The sequence below is a fragment of the Conger conger genome, chromosome 16, assembly GCF_963514075.1.
Source record: "Conger conger chromosome 16, fConCon1.1, whole genome shotgun sequence".
Lineage (NCBI taxonomy): Eukaryota > Metazoa > Chordata > Actinopteri > Anguilliformes > Congridae > Conger > Conger conger.
In genome coordinates, this window is record NC_083775.1 from 24,267,033 (window position 1) to 24,287,685 (window position 20,653).

Sequence of the window (20,653 nt, forward strand, 5' to 3'; positions counted from 1 at the left end):
ATTCCCTCCGAATAAAGAACAGAGGAGAACACGATGCTCCGATATCAGGATTTCCCTGTCAGTGAAAGGCCGCTTGTTGTAAGATCTGGTCGGGGCTTGAGGGGTCTTCTAGGCCACGGGGGTTGTGTTGAGGAACCGCCCGAATGTTGAATGTTCAACAAACACCCGCTTTATTCTTTCTTTAAAACACTGACATAGGAATTAGTGGGGAAAAAGTGCTGATGAGGCCAAATCGGTTCCGGAAAGTTCTCTGAATTCGGAGGTTTTGATGATCTCAGCCGTAAGGCGGGAAGAGGCTCTACTGAATCACATCTTCACAGCGAAGAGCCGAATGGCGGGGACGTGTCTCCTGGCTACGGTGATTTAATTAGCGCGGAAAAAAGAAAAACTCTCAACGGCTTAGCCATGCATTCACACCACTCAGGGCGCAGATGTCACAAAATATTTCCAAACAAGTTCCTTTGGCTGTAGATTGAATTGCAGAAACGGACAGAATAATTACAGCGCCGGGCACGCACACCTTAGTTTGACGGCAGTGAACTGTTGTCAGGATCTGACTCGCAAACGCGGAGTAGGCAGTTTTTCCACCTGGGTATCAAGAGTAATTGCTAAAGTACGGATTCCTAATTACTGACATTAACTCGGCTGAGTTGCTACGATGCTAGCGTGGTAACTGACCTTAGAATGCAAACATATCTCTCAGTTAAACACAATGCTGGCTCGAATGCGTTTGCTGAATCATGTTTTGCAACTGCAGACCGTGTAACAATAGTAACCCAACTACAGCGAGCCAGGCAAGCGCTCTTTATTGTTGAAGGGAAGTAAGGATGTGGGATTGTGGGAATGTTCTTCCGAATGGAATGAACATTCTTCTCTTTTAATACACTTTGAGTCAGTTCCTGGGGGGAAATAAGAAAGTGTCAACAAGAAGAGAACTTGCCTGATTGGTGTTCCAGAATAAAGGAATGATGGGAACAGTCAGCTGAGGGGGGGGGGGGGGGGGGCAGATGATTAGAAACTGAGAGGAACCTAGAGGATCAGTACTCCTCCAATGACATCACCTTCCTACCAGGTGAGGTAAAAAAAGAAAAGGATGCCACTTATGAAATGTCGATGTGCCGGGGCTTGAAACACAACATGGAAACAGGGAGTTTGGCCAAACTCTGCCGCAGTTACTTAACTTGAACCCAGAAGAGCTCATTAGCTCCTGTGGCTGGAGTCTGGAGGAAGGCCCAGTGCGACGCTATTTCTCTATGAAAGGCTGTGTTGTGTCAGCCATGTTTTTGTTTCCTTGAGGCTCTCTGTGGTATTTAAAGGGCAGTGTGCCACTGTCTCCACCTGCCCAGGGGTAGCCCAGGTCCAGTCAGGTTTCAGGGAGACATTGAGGCTCAGGGCCTGCGGGTTACTTTTTGACCTGCCTCCCTACACCAGTCTCCAGTTCTGTTAAATACCTGCTTCACTTAACAAAGCAGTTAGGTAAATTAACTTGATGTTATTTAGCAGTTAGAGAGAAATGTCATGCAACAGACAATGGGTGGTGCAGACATTACAAGCCAATAACTTTTTCTGAGGTCCAAAAACAGTCCCCAGAGGAACCTTCAGCCAAAGTCCCTCGCAAGACAGGGACTATACACAGTACATACAACCAAGCTTTACTGTGCCACAGCATCCTTTTTAAAGCCAAGTGGAATTTTACAGAAAAATATGATGAAACACTAGGCACATTTGGAAATCACTTTGAGTCCATGAACAGATTAGTGTGAATTAGGAAACACTTTTTCTCCAGGTGAAAACACAGAGCTGGTGAATGCAGCCAGGTCCAGGGGGGCCAAACTCATTCTCCCTATGAGCTCTGTTAGTGTTTCTCACTTAATTGTCCCAATAAGATTTAAATTAAAAGGATAAGCATTTCATCAACTGCACACATTCCCATGTGGTATTCCTGAAAAATTAAGATGTTTTCAGCATGTATTTGAAAAGCAGCCTTCTTGGCCTGTGACTGAACGCAGAAATGTGAAGGAGGGTAAACTGGATATGATTAATAGCAGAGGCTGGAGCACACACTCTTGTAGGCATTGCACTGCTGCCACACAATTGGCTGATTTGATAATCGCATGAATATATTATGAAATTATTACACATGATAATCAGTGTAATAAAGTTTAAATGTTCCTAATAAAGTGCTCGGTGAGTGCATGTGATCAACAATGTGTGCTTACACACACACATGCATACAGTGCATGTATCCACACGCACATGCAAATATTCATGCTCGGAACAAGTTCGGACACACGCTCACAAACACACACTCTTTCTCTCTCTCTCTCTCTCTCTCTCTCTCTCTCTCTCTCTCACGTGCATCTGCTGCCTGTTTATCCCACAGCTATACTCCTCCTCTTTGTTCTTCCCCCCCTCCAGTTCTCATCCCAGCTCCCCCAGGGATCAGGATCTCAGGGATGATCCAACTGCATCTTTAAAGTAGCACCAACAACACAGTCAGCCTTTTAAATAGACCAGGCCCTTTGCTGTTTGTTGCATTAAAAGTGCTATTTTAATGCAGCTGGGCTGCTAAAGAGCGCTGGTAATGGGTTCGGCTGGGCCAGCAGCATCCGTTAATTTGTTTTGGTCACAAAGTGGTGCTTTCTGGCTGTCACTGTTAAGTCATTCAGGAAAAATGGCATTAATTTACCTCAAATGTGAAATTACCTTAAAACCCTGCCTGCTAAATCATGCCATCATTCAGTCAATTTGCACTGCTGTAATCTTCACAATTCCTGACCGGGTACCACGCACACACACGCACACACACGCACACATGCGCGCACACACACACACACACGCACACATGCGCGCACACACAAACACACACACACACACACAAACACACACACACACACACACGCGCACACACATACACACACACGCACTCACACAGTAAAAACAGGAGAGAGAAAGAGAGGGACATTCATCATTCATACTGGAGCACATGCTGGCACCGCAACACCCATTTATTTTGACTTCTCCAGACCTTCCGGACCATAATATGAGCGTGTGTGCGTGTGTGTGTGTGTGTGAGTGTGTGTACGTGGAATTTAAAGGCACATTTGGAGCACATGCCAGCTCAATAACACAGTTCAAGCCACATCACCGACAGAATACTCTTCAACCTACTCTTCCTGCTGATAAACAATCTAAACCCCCTCTCCTTTTCTCCATCAGATTACACACAAATAAATTACCCTAACATGATACTGAATTGTCTTTGAGTTTGATTAGTTAAATTATTTGCTCTTCTGTCCAAGCTGAAACGCATTGTGGGCAGTGGCTGCCCAAGAGTGTGAAATCTGTTACATGTACATAAATTTACCACCAACCGGATAGTCCTAGTGTCAACAGCCCAGCAAGGCAATGCACAACTGAATGTAGTGTCACCTACAGTATCACTGTAGTGAAAGGAGCATTTCAGTCAGCCAAAATCACACTGACTCATCAAGCACCAATGTCTCCCCACCAGTCAATTGGTCACCCACAAGCCCACCTGTTAACCTGCCCTCAAATTGCCGCTTTGCGACTGAGGTCTGTGCGAATCGGACTTCTTATTACAGCATAGTTAGTGGCAGCTGACATCACATGCTTCAGAGGCCAGAACAGGCTAATCTGAGAGTGGACTGAACCTTCCACAATACAGGAGAAAGCGGGAGGAAAGTGCTCAAAAAATGGCTGTTAGAGTGTAGTTCTCCTTTAAAAGGGTAGTTTGGCGGTGTGTGCAGTGTTCTACGGTGCAGTGGCTGTTGAAGTGTAGTTCTCCTTTAAAGGGCAGTTTGGCTGCGTGCACAGTGTTTTGGGTGCAGTGGCTGTTAGAGTGTATAGAGTGCAGTTCTCCTTTAAAGGGTAGTTTGGCTGTGTGCACAGTGTTCTGGGTGCGTGGCTGTTGGAGATTATAGAGTGTAGTTCTCCTTTAAAAGGGCAGTTTGGCTGCGTACACAGTGTTCTGGTTGCAGTGGCTGTTGGAGTGTAGTTCTACTTTAAAGGGCAGTGTGGCTGTGTGCAGTGGCTGTTAGAGTGTAGCTCTCCTTTGTCTGTGCAGTGTTCTGGTTGCAGTGGCTGTTAAGAGTGTAGTTCTCCTTTAAAGGGCAGTTTGGCTGTCTGCAGTGGCTGTTAGAGTGTAGTTCTCCGTTGTGTGCACAGTGTTCTGGGTGCAGTGGCTGTTAGAGTGTAGTTCTCCTTTAAAAGAGCAGTTTGGCTGTGTGCAGTGGCTGTTGGAGTGTATAGAGTATAGTTCTCCTTTAAAAGGGCAATTTGACTGTGTGCAGTGGCTGTTAGAGTGTAGTTCTCCGTTGTGTGCGCAGTGTTCTGGGTGCAGTGGCTGTTGGAGTGCAGTTCTCCGTTGTGTGCGCAGTGTTCTGGGTGCAGTGGCTGTTGGAGTGCAGTTCTCCGTTGTGTGCGCAGTGTTCTGGGTGCAGTGGCAGTTGGAGTGCAGTTCTCCGTTGTGTGCGCAGTGTTCTGGGGGCAGTGGCAGTTGGATGTGAAAGGTCAGGTGAGGCGGTGTTTACGGCTGCCCCTCTGTAAGCCGCGCAGCTGCTTGGCGCGCGCGGCGCTCTGTCTGCAGTCCAAGCCCGCGATTCGCCGAGCTGGCTTGGCAGCGGCTCCCGCTCTTCCTCGCCGGGATCGGAATGCAGTGGAGCAGGTCTGTGGAATTTAGATTCCGCGCCCGGCCTGATCCCGATCGCCGGGACGGCAGGAAGCCGGGAGCAGAGCGTACGGAACGCACCCCGCAGCCTGCCCTCACCCTGCTCTCAGGCTGCCTCTGCTGTGTGCTCGACTGCGTGTCTTTCTCCACAGCCGACCACGGTCTCCACTTCTCCACGACCTGTGAGTTCCACAAGAGCCGGCCACCGGATATATAGCCCACTGCTGCACTGGTAAAGGCCGGCTACTTTTGCAGGAGCAAATTGTGCCGTAACTAGCCGCCCAGTACAATGTGATGTTGATTTTTCAATTGTCTCAGCCACCTATTTTAGTTGCAACTGCAGCATGCTCAAAGATGTTGGGTGCTTTCGTTTATTAGCTCTCAGAGCGTCCAGTGCTCTGAAATTCCCGACAACCAGAGAGCACTCAGAGTGCTAATAAACAAGCGCATCTGTCTTAAGCGACTGAGACGTGGGCTACTTGCTTCTTGAGTCTGCTTTGGGAGGCGGTTTGCTCTAGTAACCTACCTATTTTGCTTGGTGTTTATTGTTAACTCGCGGTTGTTTGTTTCACACTGTCACACCACTTTCTAGCTCAAATTTTCTGTCGATATCAGAGCGGAATCCCACTGGAAATTTGATTAAGTAGAGAAACATCCCCACTTTTCAAATGTCCCCAGCTCCTTACACTGCCAATTGCATTGACATGCAATGATACATATAAAGAACAATACAAAAACCTTGTGTAATGTGCAATTAGACGAACAGATAGACAAAACGGCAATAATAGACACCACCCCCCCGCCCCCAGCAGGCTACTTTTGAGCTTTGGCTGACTACTCCAGAACTTGGGGAACTCCCTGCATGACCCGACCACTTTGTACCCGATCAGCAGAACTTGATCAGGGGGACAGCTATGAGCTCCCCTGAGTCACTTCCCTAATTCCACCCACCTCTCCTGGGGATGTAATTAAACCCCTAAATGAACAATGCCCCCCCCCCCCCCCCTCATGCTGACTGGAACCTCTACCCCACACAGGAATGAACTCTCTGATCCGGTAAGCTAGCCAGGCCCACCAGACCTGATGTTCTCACTCACTCATTGTTACTATTCATTACATTTAATTATTATGTAATAAAGGCATTAAAACACAGAGCAGGACAAAGCTATTGCAGGGTACCCATTTCCAGCAGGGCTACATGCAGTCTGTTTGCAAGCTTCTTTTTAAAATCCATGACAGGGTGCAATGTTTATCCACTGTTTGCTAACATTATAAATACTTCCTTGAAAATAAAGTGTGACCATTTTGGTAATGTGCAATTTCGTTTTTTTTTTTTTTTTACATTTCACAGACTGTAAACAACTCTATCTCCAACCTTTCCTGGAGGCTGTGTGTGTATGTGTTTCCCTTCAGAATACAATTTTTCACAAATCTTTCAATTATATAAAATTACATTTTATTTGTATTGAGCATTTCACAGAAGAGGCGTTACAGAGTAACAAGAGTCTTTAATCTGAAACTGAAACCATGAACTTAACTCACTCTCAGTAAACAAAAAACCTGGCTGCTGGCTACATTCACTTGCACAGGTTGATACACAAGGTTTCTGGAGCACTGATGGCCAAACAAAGCCATTCCCTGCGGTTCACACTGCGGCTGCTAACGCTACGTCCAAAAACCACTTGGAAGAGAGGAATTTGTTTCTGTTTTTTTCCTTTCTTTGTTCCAGAGGGAGAAAAGTATTGGTTTTAAAAGTAGCTGCTCACAGCTGGGACTGCAGTGGTGAGAAATCTTCTCCCCCAGCCATGGTGACAGCTCTCGCTAATTAGCACTCTCGCTCATTCTCATTAATCAAAACACACCAGCGCTCTGATCATTAGCAAACCAGAGCCCCAAAAATAACCACGGCACTTTTTAAATTTGGATCCGGAACGCACGCCGACGCGTTGTCACGCACGCAATCGCCCTTGTGCAGATTCCGCAATCGCTGCCTGCAACCCTCGTAAAAAGCGTTCGGTTCAGCAGCCAGTGCCCTGTGGGATAAACTCATTAGAGCACTGCAGGACTCACAGGAGTCCCGTGGGAGACCTTAGAGAAGGTAGTATTCATTATCACCACTAAAGCCATGATTCATTTGTGTATACGCATCGCTGTTTCTCCCCACACACTTCCCCCGCAGTACTATTGCTTTCAGGAAGTAGCAGAATTTTGGGAAAACAACACTTTGCTCCATTTATACTGACAGAAGAAAGGCTTTGTCTTTAATTATGTCTTTAATAACAACATTGCTATTTGGCTAATGGCTATTTGAGGTGAGTGCCCCTCACTTACTGTGAAGCACTTTGAGATGATGAATTGTGCCATATAGGGCGACATGGCTCAGGCAGTAAGAGCAGTCGTCTGGCAGTCGGAGGGTTGCCGGTTCGATCCCCCGCCCGGGCTGTGTCGAAGCGTCCCTGAGCAAGACACTCAACCCCCAAATGCTCCTGACAAGCTGGTCGGCGCCTTGCATGGCAGCCAATCGCCGTTGGTGTGTGAGTGTGTGTATGGATGGGTGAATGAGAAGCATCAGTTGTACAGCGCTTTGGATAAAGACGCTATATAAATGCCAACCATTTACCATTTATATAGCCAAGCATCTAGTGAGTCTCACCAATTGTGGTAATACATGGCAGCCATTTTGTGCCAGAATACCCAATACATAGCAACTATCTCAGAGATGCACCTGTGTGCAGTGAAAGCCTGTAGTGTTGTTAATGATGATTGGGTATTCCTCGGGTACAGTCTGTCTGGTGTGCATGTGTTGCTGGCTCTGGTCGGCCCTTTCAGAAGGTGTTATGACACCGTCAGTGCCCTGATTCAGAAAATGGAGAAATTCCCTTTAAGCCAATCAGCACGCAGTAGAGTTTGACATGGGATAAAGGTGTGAAAAGGCGTGGTGTGGAAGTGGAAGAGAATAACAAAAGCTGAGGCGGGAGTCAGCATTGCCGGATGTAGGCTAGGATAATTCTCGTATTTGCACCATCATTTCATCCTTTTTAAGATGGATGATCAAAAATGCCAAAGTGTGTGTGTGCGCGTGCATCTGTGTCAACGTTCAAGCATGTTTACCCTTAGGAATTTCTTTTTTCCAGAAATGTTTAATCTGAAGAAACCATTTCCTGTGGTTTACACTGCAGCTGCTAACGCCATGTCCAAAAACCACACTTTGAGGAGAGGAGCGCTTAAATTATCTGCTGGAATGGAGTACTGCACCAGTAGCCTACTTATGTTTGTTAGTTTTTTTCCCCATATGCATACCTTCATCTCATTGTGTAGGCTACTGTCACTTACTAGCATAGGCATGCAAGCTATAGTTACTTAGTTACCGCAATAGGACTAATAGTTAGGCTGCTGGTTTATATGTGTAAACTTTCACTACCAAAACAAAGGTAAATTCCAACAACAGCTGACCCCTCCCAGGACATCTACAGAATTTAGAGTAGAATATTCATGCAATTTGCAAACTGCTTGTAAAACTGCATATTATCTCTTATGAAATTACTTTATTGACCCAATGGTATATTTCTGTAGTGGCAGCTGCAACAGAAGCTGTCTTTACAACATTAGCTTGGCTCAAAAATGGAAAGTACTGGGACTTGAATGCTGGCACTTGTTTTTTTTCCACTTCAAGCACTGTTAGTACCGTTTCCAAATCTAAATTGATTTCTAGTATGCTAGGCTACCTGCATGTGTGTGTCCAGATGGATGACTGAGGATAAGAGTCTAGAGTAGAGCTTTTTCTGTTGTGCTGCTGTATGGACAATGTTGATAAAGCCAGTGCTAACTGCAGATTACGTTCAGAATCAAACCCGGCCATCATCTTCCCCGTTCACTCGCTGTCCATTCTCTTGCTGTGTAAAAAGTACATCACACAAGTCAACTCCCGTCTTCACCGTGGTTTTGTTTGCTTCCTACCCAGCACAATTACGATCTCAGCGCTAAAATCACAACTTGCATTCACTGAGGCAAAGAATACAAATAGATACAAATGAGGAGGCAACAGTTGGGGTAGTGTCAACACCTTGTCAAGAGAGCTGGGACACATCACTCCTGACCAGTGATGACAAGACACTTCCGTTGCCTGCCGTTGTTGGCTGACTATGGAGCGCCCAACGGCTTGGAGTATTCCCAGATTTATTAATTATATGTATAATGCTAGTGTTTATGTCATTTACACTCTCATGTAGTGTGTTGTGTCAGTGTGGAGATGGGTATACTCTTATACAGTGTGCAGTCTGGATGTTCAACTATTTACTCAGTGTATAACGCTAGGGTTCAGGGCTTTGATATTCATTTAGCGTGTTGTATCAGTGTGTCGATGGGTAGTGTGTGTCATTGTGCAGTGATTCATGCTCTTACACAGAGTGTAGTGTGCATGTGCGTGTCAGCGTCTGTGAGTTACTTACTTCATGGGCTTGAACAGGGCCTGTCCGTAGTTCTGGAAGGTCATGATGAGCTTCAGCTGGGTGCCGCCAGATTTCATGGCTGTAAACAGATGCAAAAGAGCACTCAGACGAGTGTGCAGGCGCACGGACACAAACGCTTTAATCCTTCATTTCAGACCGCAGTTCAATATAAAACAAAGAGCTGCCTTAGAAATGCCAGCGATGTCTTAGGCTCCAGGTGAAAAGGCTTCCCAAGATTGTTTTGCTTCATTTTTGGAGAGCCCACACACACACACACACACACACCCACATCCACACAGACCCACACACACATACACACACACACACAAACACATGCTGTCTGTGGAAAGGCTTTATGTTACAATGGGTGCAGTAATGTGTGTTAAATTTGACGCAATAAAAAGTTATCCCATGCTAAGCCTCTTAAGCCAATAAAATATTACTGCTCCCAATGAATAATCAATTCAAGCCGTTTTATTGCAGGAGAGAGTTGACCTGATTTTATTATTGACAGTACATGAGCACCTCTGCATTTCAACAGCTCCCTGTTCACTGTCTATTACACACCAGTGATAAACGCAGCATTCAGAACTGGGGAAGCAGACTGCCTGTCTACCATCGAGTCTGCAGCCCTACAGCTAAAGCCACATAGGCCCAGGCCTTAAGACCAGTTCCCCAAGTCTGGTAGGAGGGAGCGGGAGTCAAAGGGCACCGTGTTCAAGTAAATAACCAGCCCTGTCTACACTGTGTCCCTGGAGACAGCTCCACTTAACAAACAAAACAAATCATCCGTTTTCCCAGAACTAAATATTTTTCCTCCTGGATGAACACACGAGGGTTGTGTGGAATATTCAAACAGGAGAAGCAGAGAGCTCAGAGGAGTGTTGAGAATGAGGCCAGAGCACTGGCTTTCTCCAGAGAGAGAATAGTAACACACCTCCCTCTGCTGAAGTGCTAACATCCCCTGGGAGGGTTCCGTGAAACTGAGCTGCATTAACAGACGGGTTACTGAAATGCACCCGTAAAACTAAAACAGGAAGAAATAAAAACATTTTGGCCAAAGCCAAAGTTAATTTGTACCAGACTGATGAAAGCCAGGCTGGGTGGAAGGCTGACTCTGCCAACGCATTGTGCCTCGCCCCATTGACACTGCAGGGAGAGGCAGTACTGAGACAGACTTATGAACGGAACTGAGACAGGCTTATGAACAGGACTGAGACAGGCTTATGAACAGGACTGAGACAGGCTTATGAACAGGACTGAGACAGGCTTATGAACAGGACTGAGACAGGGTTATGAACAGAACTGAGAGGACAGAGAAAAATCATAGATAAAAACAAAAGCGGTTGCAAAAAGATAAATGTGTGCTAATCTGTTTGCAGTACACGTTCATCAAGTTGTGGACATGAAGGAAGCCAGCAAGATGACTGCCAAATTTCCCATAGAGTAAAAATTACTTTATGTCACCAGCCCAAGTTCAGGGTTGTTCCAAGGTCAGGCCAGGGAAATCCTCATTGCTCGAATGTTTATCCTGGAGACTGATCATTCTTAATTCATTCATTTCACTCGTTAAATTGAGAGAGAAATAAATTAACCAGATTATCTGAAAACTGTCAGTGGCGTTTTTGAAATGTTCTGTGGCACAACCGTTGTTTGCTCCACACACAAGCACAGTCACCATACACTCTCAGAAAACGTGGTTCCAATAGGAACCCTGTGGTTCCATAGAACAACCCTATCTAGTTCAAGTGTTCTTTGTCAGGCAACATGGTTGTCTGGGAGCTTTCAGACTTATCTATGATAGAAGGAAATGTATTGAAATTTGGTGGGTCAGTAAAACCACATTTATCTGTACTGGAAAAGGTACACTGAAAAAAATGCTTCACTAGATAAACCTAACCTTTTACTTCAGCTTATTACCCCTATATTATATCTTTAGGTTTTCTCAGTTGAAAATGTTTTGGTTCATTTCTATGAATCAACTGAGAAAACCTCAAAGATATACTGTAGGTGTAACAAATTGTAGCACAATTTTCAGCTCTATCCAGGGAAGCATTTTTTTCCAGTATATGAGAGAAAAGGTCAACGCCGCTTGCTCGTCCTACAAAATTGTTACCTAGCAACCAATTTTAAATATTTATCTTTGTCATTTTTCCCCGTTAATGTGCAAGATCCTGCCAGGTTTGGAAGCAGAACAGTTTCTGCTGGAAGTCATCCAGAGTCGGTAGGAACAGCTGTACTTACGGCAGCTTGTGTTCCGCGATTACTATAAAAAGGGCTTCCTGGAAAAAAAATGGTGCAGAATAAATAAATTGGAAAGTAAAGCCATTTGTTCATTGTCGTGAATAAAATCGATGCGCTAAATCCACCTAGTGTTGCGCATCTGCTGAGTGGAAACAAGAGCATTACGGAGCGCTGCTGTTCCAGCTAATCTGAACCCCCCACCCCTCCTCCATCTCGCCGTACAATCATCCCCAGTGTCTGTCGCTACATAAACGCCCAGCTACGGTCCGCACTGTGGCTGAGACTGATATGTGTGTGTTCTGGTGAAAATGGCTACCCTACATCTTCCAGGTGAGGGCTACATTCTGGTTGTGAGGTGAGGTATGGTACATTGTAGAATATATTGGGAAATTAATAACTCTGGACCTTCAGGGCTACTAAAACCCTGGTTCTGGAAGGCTGAGGTGTCTGCAAGGCTACTAAAACACCAGCACTGCTAGGCAACAGTTTCTCATTAAAACCAGGTCCTTCACCTGATTTTAATAAATCAACCTCATGATTGAAGCTGTTCACCTCCACCAATCTGAGTGTTTTAGTCATAGAAAGCATGACCTGACCTTTCTCTGAGCTGGGCCTGGTATATACGGTGGCAGTATGTAATGCCCCAGGCTCAGTGTTCAGCAACAGAGGGCTGTTTTAAATGCAAGGCCTAGCCCCTAACCATGAATGAATGAATACCCTGCACCCAAGCACATTCATTCTCTAATGACACTCTTTGATCATTTCTCCACACAGTTTTGATCTTTTTTGCTGCAATCGGTGTAAATGTTAATGTTACCCTTTTTCTTTAGGTATTATTATTATTATCCTATCATGAACTCATTTTTACTCATGCAATTCAGGATAGATAGCCTATTGTAACAACAGTGGTGTGTGAGAGAGATTTCTAAACTCCTCTTCAAACCAAAGCCCCTTTTTCGTCCAGGTTGTAGGTACTAAAAGCGAGCAGGAACCGAACATTTTCCTAAATATGAGGGCTGCGGTCAATAATTGCATGAAACTATTTACTGCTCAGTCGGCCAGTCCAGTTATTGTAGCCTTTAAGTTTTTTGTAATCCGCGTTGCAGGAACTAAAAGCGGGCAGGACCTGTCCACAACAGGAACTAAAACACATTCCAGTTTGCATCCCAACCACAGAACCGTGAAATTTACGCAAAGTAGCTCAAGTCAGTAAGTAAAGTCAAGTAAGTAAGGCTGTGGTCAAGAACTCCATCAAAGAATGTGCTGGTCAGTCTGCCAACCCTGTTATTGCAGCCTCTTGTTTTTCCCCTAATCCTGATTCAGTTTTTTCCAGCAGCGTTTAGCTGGTATTCTGTATGCCCTGTTCAAAATAATTTCACCAATGTTGAATGATGAAAACATCCAACCCACACAGACATGATTTGGGTCATGTTTTGACAGAGAGAAACAGAGAGATGAATGCTTGCTACACCCTACTCTTGTAGTGACACCTCACTCTAGATATACCCCCACCTCTACCTAATGACCCGAATGCTGTCCGGCACAAAAAATAACATTTAGCGGTAATTTCAAAGTGTGACCACTGTTGTATTTTCAGCTGTACACTGCGCTGCACTCATATTTCATAATCCCCTCTACATGGCCCTGGGAAGGGGCATCTGCCAATCAACCAACGAGCAATAAACTATTCAACCACTTTTTCATTCAATCAGCCAAGATATGATCTATAAGTCAATAAACCAGTCAAACCAATTCAATTAATTCAATAACCAATCTATCAATCAACAAGTCACTTGGTCAACCAATCAAACTATTTGTTAAATTAATGAATTAAAGCAGTCAGTCCGTGAAGTGTACTGTAAGTGTGTCTCTGTTTGCTCAGCTCTGTAATAGACCAGGTCTGCCCAGCAGGATAGCCTGTGGGACAATCAGACACTCTAGTGACCTATACGGCCTCTAACTGACTCGAAACGACACCAAACCACTTGAATAAATTGCTTTGGGAAGACAAGTTATTCTAGTGCAAACATAGTGTCGCGCTGGATTGCAGTCCTTCAACATAAGGAAGATTTATGGCGTGCTTCGGTCCGAGAAAAATTTATATCCTGTCCCTTTGATCAAATATTGCATCCTCTGCAGTTTTTTTTTCCATGACTGTGCCTATACTGTAAAATATGATGCAAATAATAAAAATGCATTTTCAAATGCACGTCCCATTTCACTTCACGTATCATGAAAAAAAGTCTCAGCTCTGTCACATTCGTACTCGAAATGTTATGTTTATCTATGGCAAAATACAAACTGGTAATTATAAAAATGAAGCCTTCCCCTTCCGTTTCGCACGCCAGAACACTGTAGTGACGTGCAGACTAACCGAGAGAAGTCATGAAAGGAAAAGATAGTCGCACACTCTATTATGCTCCCAAGTAATTTACTGTAAGTGCTAGCATGACAGTGTGACAGTGTGACGACTGTCGCTCCATCGAAATTACAATTTGCATTCGCTGAAAAAATGCTAATAGATGCATGATGAGGTGACTGTTGGTGCACTGTGAACGCTTTGTCAAAGAGTCAGGACACATCACTCCTGACCAGCCCTTACGAGCCCCGACCCTGACGAGACCCCCCCCCCCCACTAACGTAAACAGGTGGTCAGTGAAGCACTGAGTAACAATGAAAAGCAGCAGACCCTGTGGCTCTTCAAAACCAGGTCGGACACTGCTATTATCTTTGCCGTTTTTAATCTTCGTTCTTGCCTTTTATTTGAAATTTTATCACCTGTATTTTTATGTAATTTAACTGTGTTATGGCTTCTTTTATGATGTGTCTGTATTAATGGAAAGCGCTTAGTGCGATTAGCAGAAAAGCGCTTTGTGAGTAAACGTTATTGTGGCGGTTCTGTGCCGTTGGGCCCCGTCGCCGTTGGGCCCCATTGCACAGGCTTACCCACGCTGGTGATCCTCTGGCCGGGCAGGTCTCGGAGCAGGTCGTCGGTGATGGGGTCCTGCCGGGCGTACAGCTCGTAGCGGTTGATCCCCACGTGGAAGCGCAGCCAGTTCGGGTACACCTCGGCCCCTCCCTCACCCGTGGGTAGGTACTCCTCCTCCTGCGCCCCCTCTCTGGGCCTGGAGGGTCAGAAACAGAAGAGGGGTGGGGAGCGGGGAATTAGCATTAGCGTTATGAGCATGCAATCTTTCCATGTAAAATACCCATAATAACCACCGCAAACAGCCTATTGCAGTAATCATTCAATCTGGGCTTCAAATCCAGCCCTGTTTTTCTTTTCTTCCTGGTAATTAGCTGAACAATTAGTGGTACTGGTTTGTCAGACTTTCTTCATACCTGACTCCCAGGTAAACTGAGGGTGGAAAACCAGCAGTTCTCAGACCTCGAGGACCGTAATTTGATGATCCCTGGCCTAATGGCTTAGCACTGGGGCAACATTCGTGGCAGTAAGGTTCCATGAAGCCAAAAATGGGTGGAGCTGTGTTATGATAGCAGTGACTCACTGACTTGAGCCAATCATTGTGTTCAAGCAAATTTCATTGGTTCAAGGAAGTCAGCCACAACTCATTATAGCTCATTCACCCATTATTACAACATCCAGACAGACAGCCATGGGATCATAATACATTATTATACTATATATTATATGATGATATACATTATTAATACACACACACACACACACACACATACATTCAACATCCAATACAAGTATGTCGGCGCTTGGTTTTAGATCATGGGATGGTGCAATCAAAGAACAAATCACCTGACTGGCTTTCAGGCTGTGGTTTAAGAATTAAAGTAAAACACAGATTTGGATTACAGGGGACAGGTTTTGAACGAGCAGTTAAAAACCGAGTCTTTGATTTAGAGACGAAAACAAGCGCACTTTCGATGTAACGCCTCCCATCCAAGGGGGTCCTACAGAGGTCAACAGGAGATTTGCCTGGCCAGTTAAATGGGGAGGATTATATGGGCAATTCAGCCATTTTGGGAACTCTGCCAAAGCACTGGTGAATCCCCAGCAACCACCTCCTGTTCTCTATGAAACGTGAAAAGTACAGAACCACTAATAACCATAAGACAGGACCACTGATGACTGTGAGGCAGGACTACCAGACTGCTCATCAGGACCACGAATGGCCATCAAATAGGACCATGACTGATGGTGAGTTTGAACCACTAATGACCGTGAGACTGAACCACACACAACCAGGACTCGGGAACTTATTTTAGAGTTTTAGCAAAACGAAGGACCCACCTAAAATGCAGTGTCCCTGTATTTGGCCCAGTGGAAAGACTGCCCCCTGCTGGCTCTCTGTATGAAAATAACGGGAGTACCAGAACAGTCCACTAGGCCCAGAGCAAAATCCATTACTATAACATCTCACCCTTCAATGGACTCCACCAGGTTGATAAGAAAAATAATATGAGCAATACATTTTTTCTTGGCAGTTTCAAACAGCGTTTGGGGACATAATCATTCCTAATACTAAAATATTCACACCCAGCAAGTCTTTGAGCGGCAGTACATCTTCGATTAGTTTTCTGAAAACTATTGTAGGCTTCTTTCCCCAGGAGGCCTGCCATCGAAGTGTTGGGGAGCCCCCCTGCGAGGAGGGGGCTTCGGTGCGCTACAGCTGCTGGCGGGCGACCAATCGTCTGGCGCGCAATGCCAATTTCAAAGGTCGCTTAAAAATAACGAACAGCAGAGGAAGCAATTAAAGGCAATTCATTAAAGGTAACAGATTAAGAGGAATTACAACAGCTCCGCTGGGGGTGGAAGAGCTTGATCGGCTGGGTAGGCTGCCGGCATTTCCATTGGCCAACAAGCCTGTTCAATAACAGAGCCAGCAGACCAATCGAACAGTAGTATCTCGGTGGGTGTTTTTAGTCCAATCACATTGACTGTTGTGGAAGGCGGTGATGCAGACAGAAACTGCAGGCAGGGTAGCAGGTATCATCTGAAGGTTGTACTATACTGTACCTCAGCACACCTGCACAGGTGCTGGCTGGCCTTATTGCCTTATTATACCGTTTATCCAATACCTTTTCCTTCCTACAAATGTACCAGTCTCATTCCTGCAATGACCTCGGTCACTTCAGGAAAGGACGAAGGTTCCTGTGAGGTGCACGCAAACAGGCGTCATAAATTTTCACTCCACCAGAGGGGTCGCCAGTGAGGCGATGAGACTGGGATAACCCAGCGGACTGCAATTGCTTCCTCCCTTGGCAACACTACAGCCAATCACGTGACAGTTGCTCCCTCTCTCTCTCACTCCTATTCTCTCTGTCTCTCTATACCAGAGCAGGGCAACAAGGGCCATATCTGTTTCTTGTTTTCATACCAACTGCTGCCTTTAATCACTTAATTAGCCCTAACATTATGCCACCTGAAATTTTAGCTACATTTCATGATAAGCGCATGAATGACAGCTAAAAACTGTTCTTGTGTCCTACATTAAAACATTTTACTGTAATAAAATAATTGCATGAAACTATTTACTGCTCAGTCGGCCAGTCATTGTATTGTAGCCTTTAGTTTTTTGTAATCCGCGTTGCAAGAACTAAAAGCGGGCAGGACCTGTCCACAACAGGAACAAAAACACATTTGAGTTTGCATCCCAACCACACCTCCAGAACCGTGAAGATTACACAAAGTATGAGGGCTGTGGTCAAGAATTTACTGGTCAGTCTGCCAACCCTGTTATTGCAGCCTCTTGTTTTTTTCCCTAATCCTGATTCAGTTTCTTCCAGCACCGTTAACTGAGTGGTATTCTGTATGCCCTGTTCAATATAATTTCACCAATGTTGAATGAAAACATCCAACCCACACAGACATGATTTGGGTCATGTTTTGACAGAAAGAAACAGAGAGATGAATGCTTGCTACACCCTACTCTTGTAGTGACACCTCACTCTAGATATACCCCCACCTCTACCTAATGACCCAAATGCTGTCCGGCACAAAAAATTACATTTAGCGGTAATAACATTTGTTCTTGTGTCCTACATTAAAACATTTTACTGTGATCTAATCTACGAGTGAACCAGTGTTGGTGTGTACAGCCAATTATAGCTCATTTAGCCAGGGTAATTGGTGGAAACAAAAACCTGCAGATATACCGGCCCTCCAGGACTGGAATTGCCCACCCAGCTCTATACTGTACTGTCCAAAAAAGGAAAAGTTATTTGAAAAAGGAAACGATAGGCTTAGGCCTGTGGAACACAGTGTTTTATCTGGGTGAGCCACTCAGTAGCCCCTACATATTTTTTGCTCTGCTTTCTGTTGTGAATCAGTGCAAACGAATCAATCAACTTATGGACCGCAATCACAAAACCGGTTTCATTTTCGCATTAATAATGCAATGCAATTGGGTCCATTGTAATGGTAGGTCAATGTTCATACATAATTTAAGCACAAACACACTCGCACCTCGTCTTATCACTGTATTGGCATACCTGCCTGGAGCCACAGATTAAAATGAGGTGTGTGCCTTAATCCAGCACGCTGCACTGATACAACTGATGTGTTGATTCTTGTATATTGTCCCTTTCAGCAAAAACAAACAATAAACATGCAGTTTGGGGAAACGGCAGATTTAATAACACATTTTCAAAATGTTTGCTTCAAGCAAGCAGATCGGCACTCATCCATCATTTATGGCTATTACCCAATGACTCACATACAAGGGTTTCTGGGTCACATGGCAATATCACCTTTAAGTGCTGCCTTACATGACAAGAAATTACAACTGGAGCCATATAAAAATACGAATAACCATGACAGCAACCCAGCCTCTTACTTTTTAATTAACCAATTTAATTAAGAAATCACACAACTGAATTCTGTAAAAGAGGCTTCACAAGGGGTGAATATGTTGAAGTGTTATAGGCCCACTTCACAGCATGAAACACAGCAAGTAAAAGTACAAACACTATCAATTTCCAGGCTGGAAGTCATTTTAAATCATCCAAAGGACCACCCACTGCCAGCTTAACTAGGTAACTGAAAATGTACAAGACATAAGGAAACTTAACATGGACATCAGATCTTAAATGTGTTTAATTAGTGATAATTAAAAGGCAAAGTAATTTAGAACATTTTCAAATGTCAATAAAATACCTAATTAAACAACCGGATGAGAAGACCGAATAGCACTGTTGTAATAGTTCTGTCTACAATAATTGAAAATGCAAAGAGACTGCACGAGAGAGAGAGAGAGAGAGAGAGAGAGACAGGGAGAGAGAGAGAGAGAGAGAGAGAGAGAGAGGGGGGGGGGGGGCACAATGATGATATCAGAGGTGTAAAAGATGTGGTATTAAATGACAGGTGAGGAACACGAAAGATGACCAACATCAATGTGTTTCGACCGAATACGGGACAGGACACATCCAGAGAACAATGAAATTGAGCTATAATTAGGACGTGAGAAGCGAAAGAGCGAGTTACAGAATTTGCTGTCCGTTTGAGGTGTTAAAGTGGCACTGCCCACGGAATTCTAGTCACTTATAAGGTGTGCACAATCACATTCACTAAACACACACACACACGCATTAAATGTAACTTTTCTCTTACCACTCCTGATTCTCGGGTGCTTTCGGGTAGTACTTGATGTCACTGTTGACGTTGAACAAGGTGTCTTCGTCAGTGAGCGGAGGTCGAACTGTCTTGTACAGAGGGTGTTCAAAGAGAGCTGCCAGCCGAGAGAACCCCTTGACAGGTAAACTCTTGTCGTCGGCCTGGTCTTTAATTAGATTCTTCTGTCTCTCTTCATTTTGCGCGTATTGTTCACCTCTTTTGAAAGCCTCGAGTTTATCCCTAGTCCCGGCGATTTTCTCCAGGGAATGCGACGTGAGATTTGAGCTTGGCTCGTTGCTGAAATCTTGCAGGATCCTCAAAGTGTGTTTGTTAGGCCAGCCAGATTCTGCCGCCGACATGCCTTGCTGCTTGCCGCGGCTCTGGGGCTCCTCGCTCGGCTTGTGGGCGCACGAGCAGCCGCTGTTCCCAGTGCTCGGTCCAGTCGCTCGCCTCTCCAGTTTTGGTAACAAGTCTATCACTATGTGCATGGTGCACGCAATCAAAAACACCATAAGAATTAAAACTCGGAATTTACGGAACAGTATCATTTTCATTTCCCTAATTTCCTAACATGCGTTATAAATACACTTTGACAATATATCACGAAACGGACTACATTACCAACAATGTCTATTGCAGAAGTTGTAATAAAGTAATATGAGTTGTAAACTGTGCTGTCTCCATTTGAAGGGGTTAGAGCAGATATTTGTTTCTCCCCCAAATAATCCTTATATGAAAAAAAAAATCCGCGTTAGAGGGAATGACTCCGTATTAAGGAAAATATAAGATTCCTCATCTCCATCCAGGTAAGCAATTTCGTCTCAGTACTGACCAACAGACCTTATAAGCAACCGGCTTCATTTTCGCTTATTTTATGGATTGAGATACTGTAGAGATTCTCGCGTATAAACAGCTAAAATTACTCATACAAATGAATAAAAAGAAAGAAATGTTCGGGAGAAAATCGTCCTTTGTGCGTGTGAGCAAAGTCTTTACAGCCCCTCTCCATCTTAAGGACGCTCATTCTGCCGTACCGCCGAGGCTGGCTATTCTCATCCTAACACAGACAATAAATATATCCATCTCTCTTAAGGGCGAAAATAGGACAGGCAAATGTTGCTACGGTCCCCAATGACAGCGAAAAGTACCCTACAGGCTTTGACGAAGGGATATAAGCACAAGCTTTCGTTCTGTACAGCGTCCCGCGACTGAAAAGGGCTTATAAAAGAACACAATAAGGAAGCAATCTGACCAAGTAGTTTGAATAAAGCCGGTGACCAAACCCTCCCAACCAACAAAACAAGTTGCGTACTAGGTACTTAGCTATCACGCCCTGCTGCTACATCGAAAAACAACAAAAGCGCTAACAATGCACAAGAGTATTTCTTTTCGGCAGGTGCATATTTTTATTTATTCTATTTTTTGATAATGTAGCTGTACCTCTGCATGCAGGCTCGTGGAAATAGTGCTCTCGCTGTGTGGGTGTGTTAAATATTACGATCAGCCCTTCTAAATCCTGCCTCGACAGCGTCACCGGAACGAGATTGGCTGAATGTACACACGGGCAGCGATAGTGACATAAAAAGACAGTCAGACTACAATCTGACACCGTAAAGCTCTTAAATGGGTGCGTGCTCGTTGCAGGGCCTTTTAGTGATGGCAGAGGGCGCCGTTACCTTCAGA

At 44.7% G+C, this 20,653-nt stretch overlaps 1 protein-coding gene across 1 annotated transcript in view; it reads right to left on the minus strand.

Moving 5' to 3' along the window:
* fam20ca (FAM20C golgi associated secretory pathway kinase a) overlaps positions 1-20,414 on the minus strand; it is a 41,001-nt gene extending 20,587 nt beyond the window's left edge. Inside the window, exons 1-3 of the mRNA XM_061224115.1 lie at positions 18,968-20,414; positions 14,329-14,507; positions 9,139-9,217 (exon numbers count right to left, since the gene is read on the minus strand). Of these exons, the coding sequence (XP_061080099.1) occupies positions 9,139-9,217; positions 14,329-14,507; positions 18,968-19,524 (815 nt within the window). The 5' untranslated portion in view covers positions 19,525-20,414. The remainder of the gene's footprint in view (positions 1-9,138; positions 9,218-14,328; positions 14,508-18,967) is intronic.
* Between the last annotated feature and the right edge of the window lie 239 nt (positions 20,415-20,653).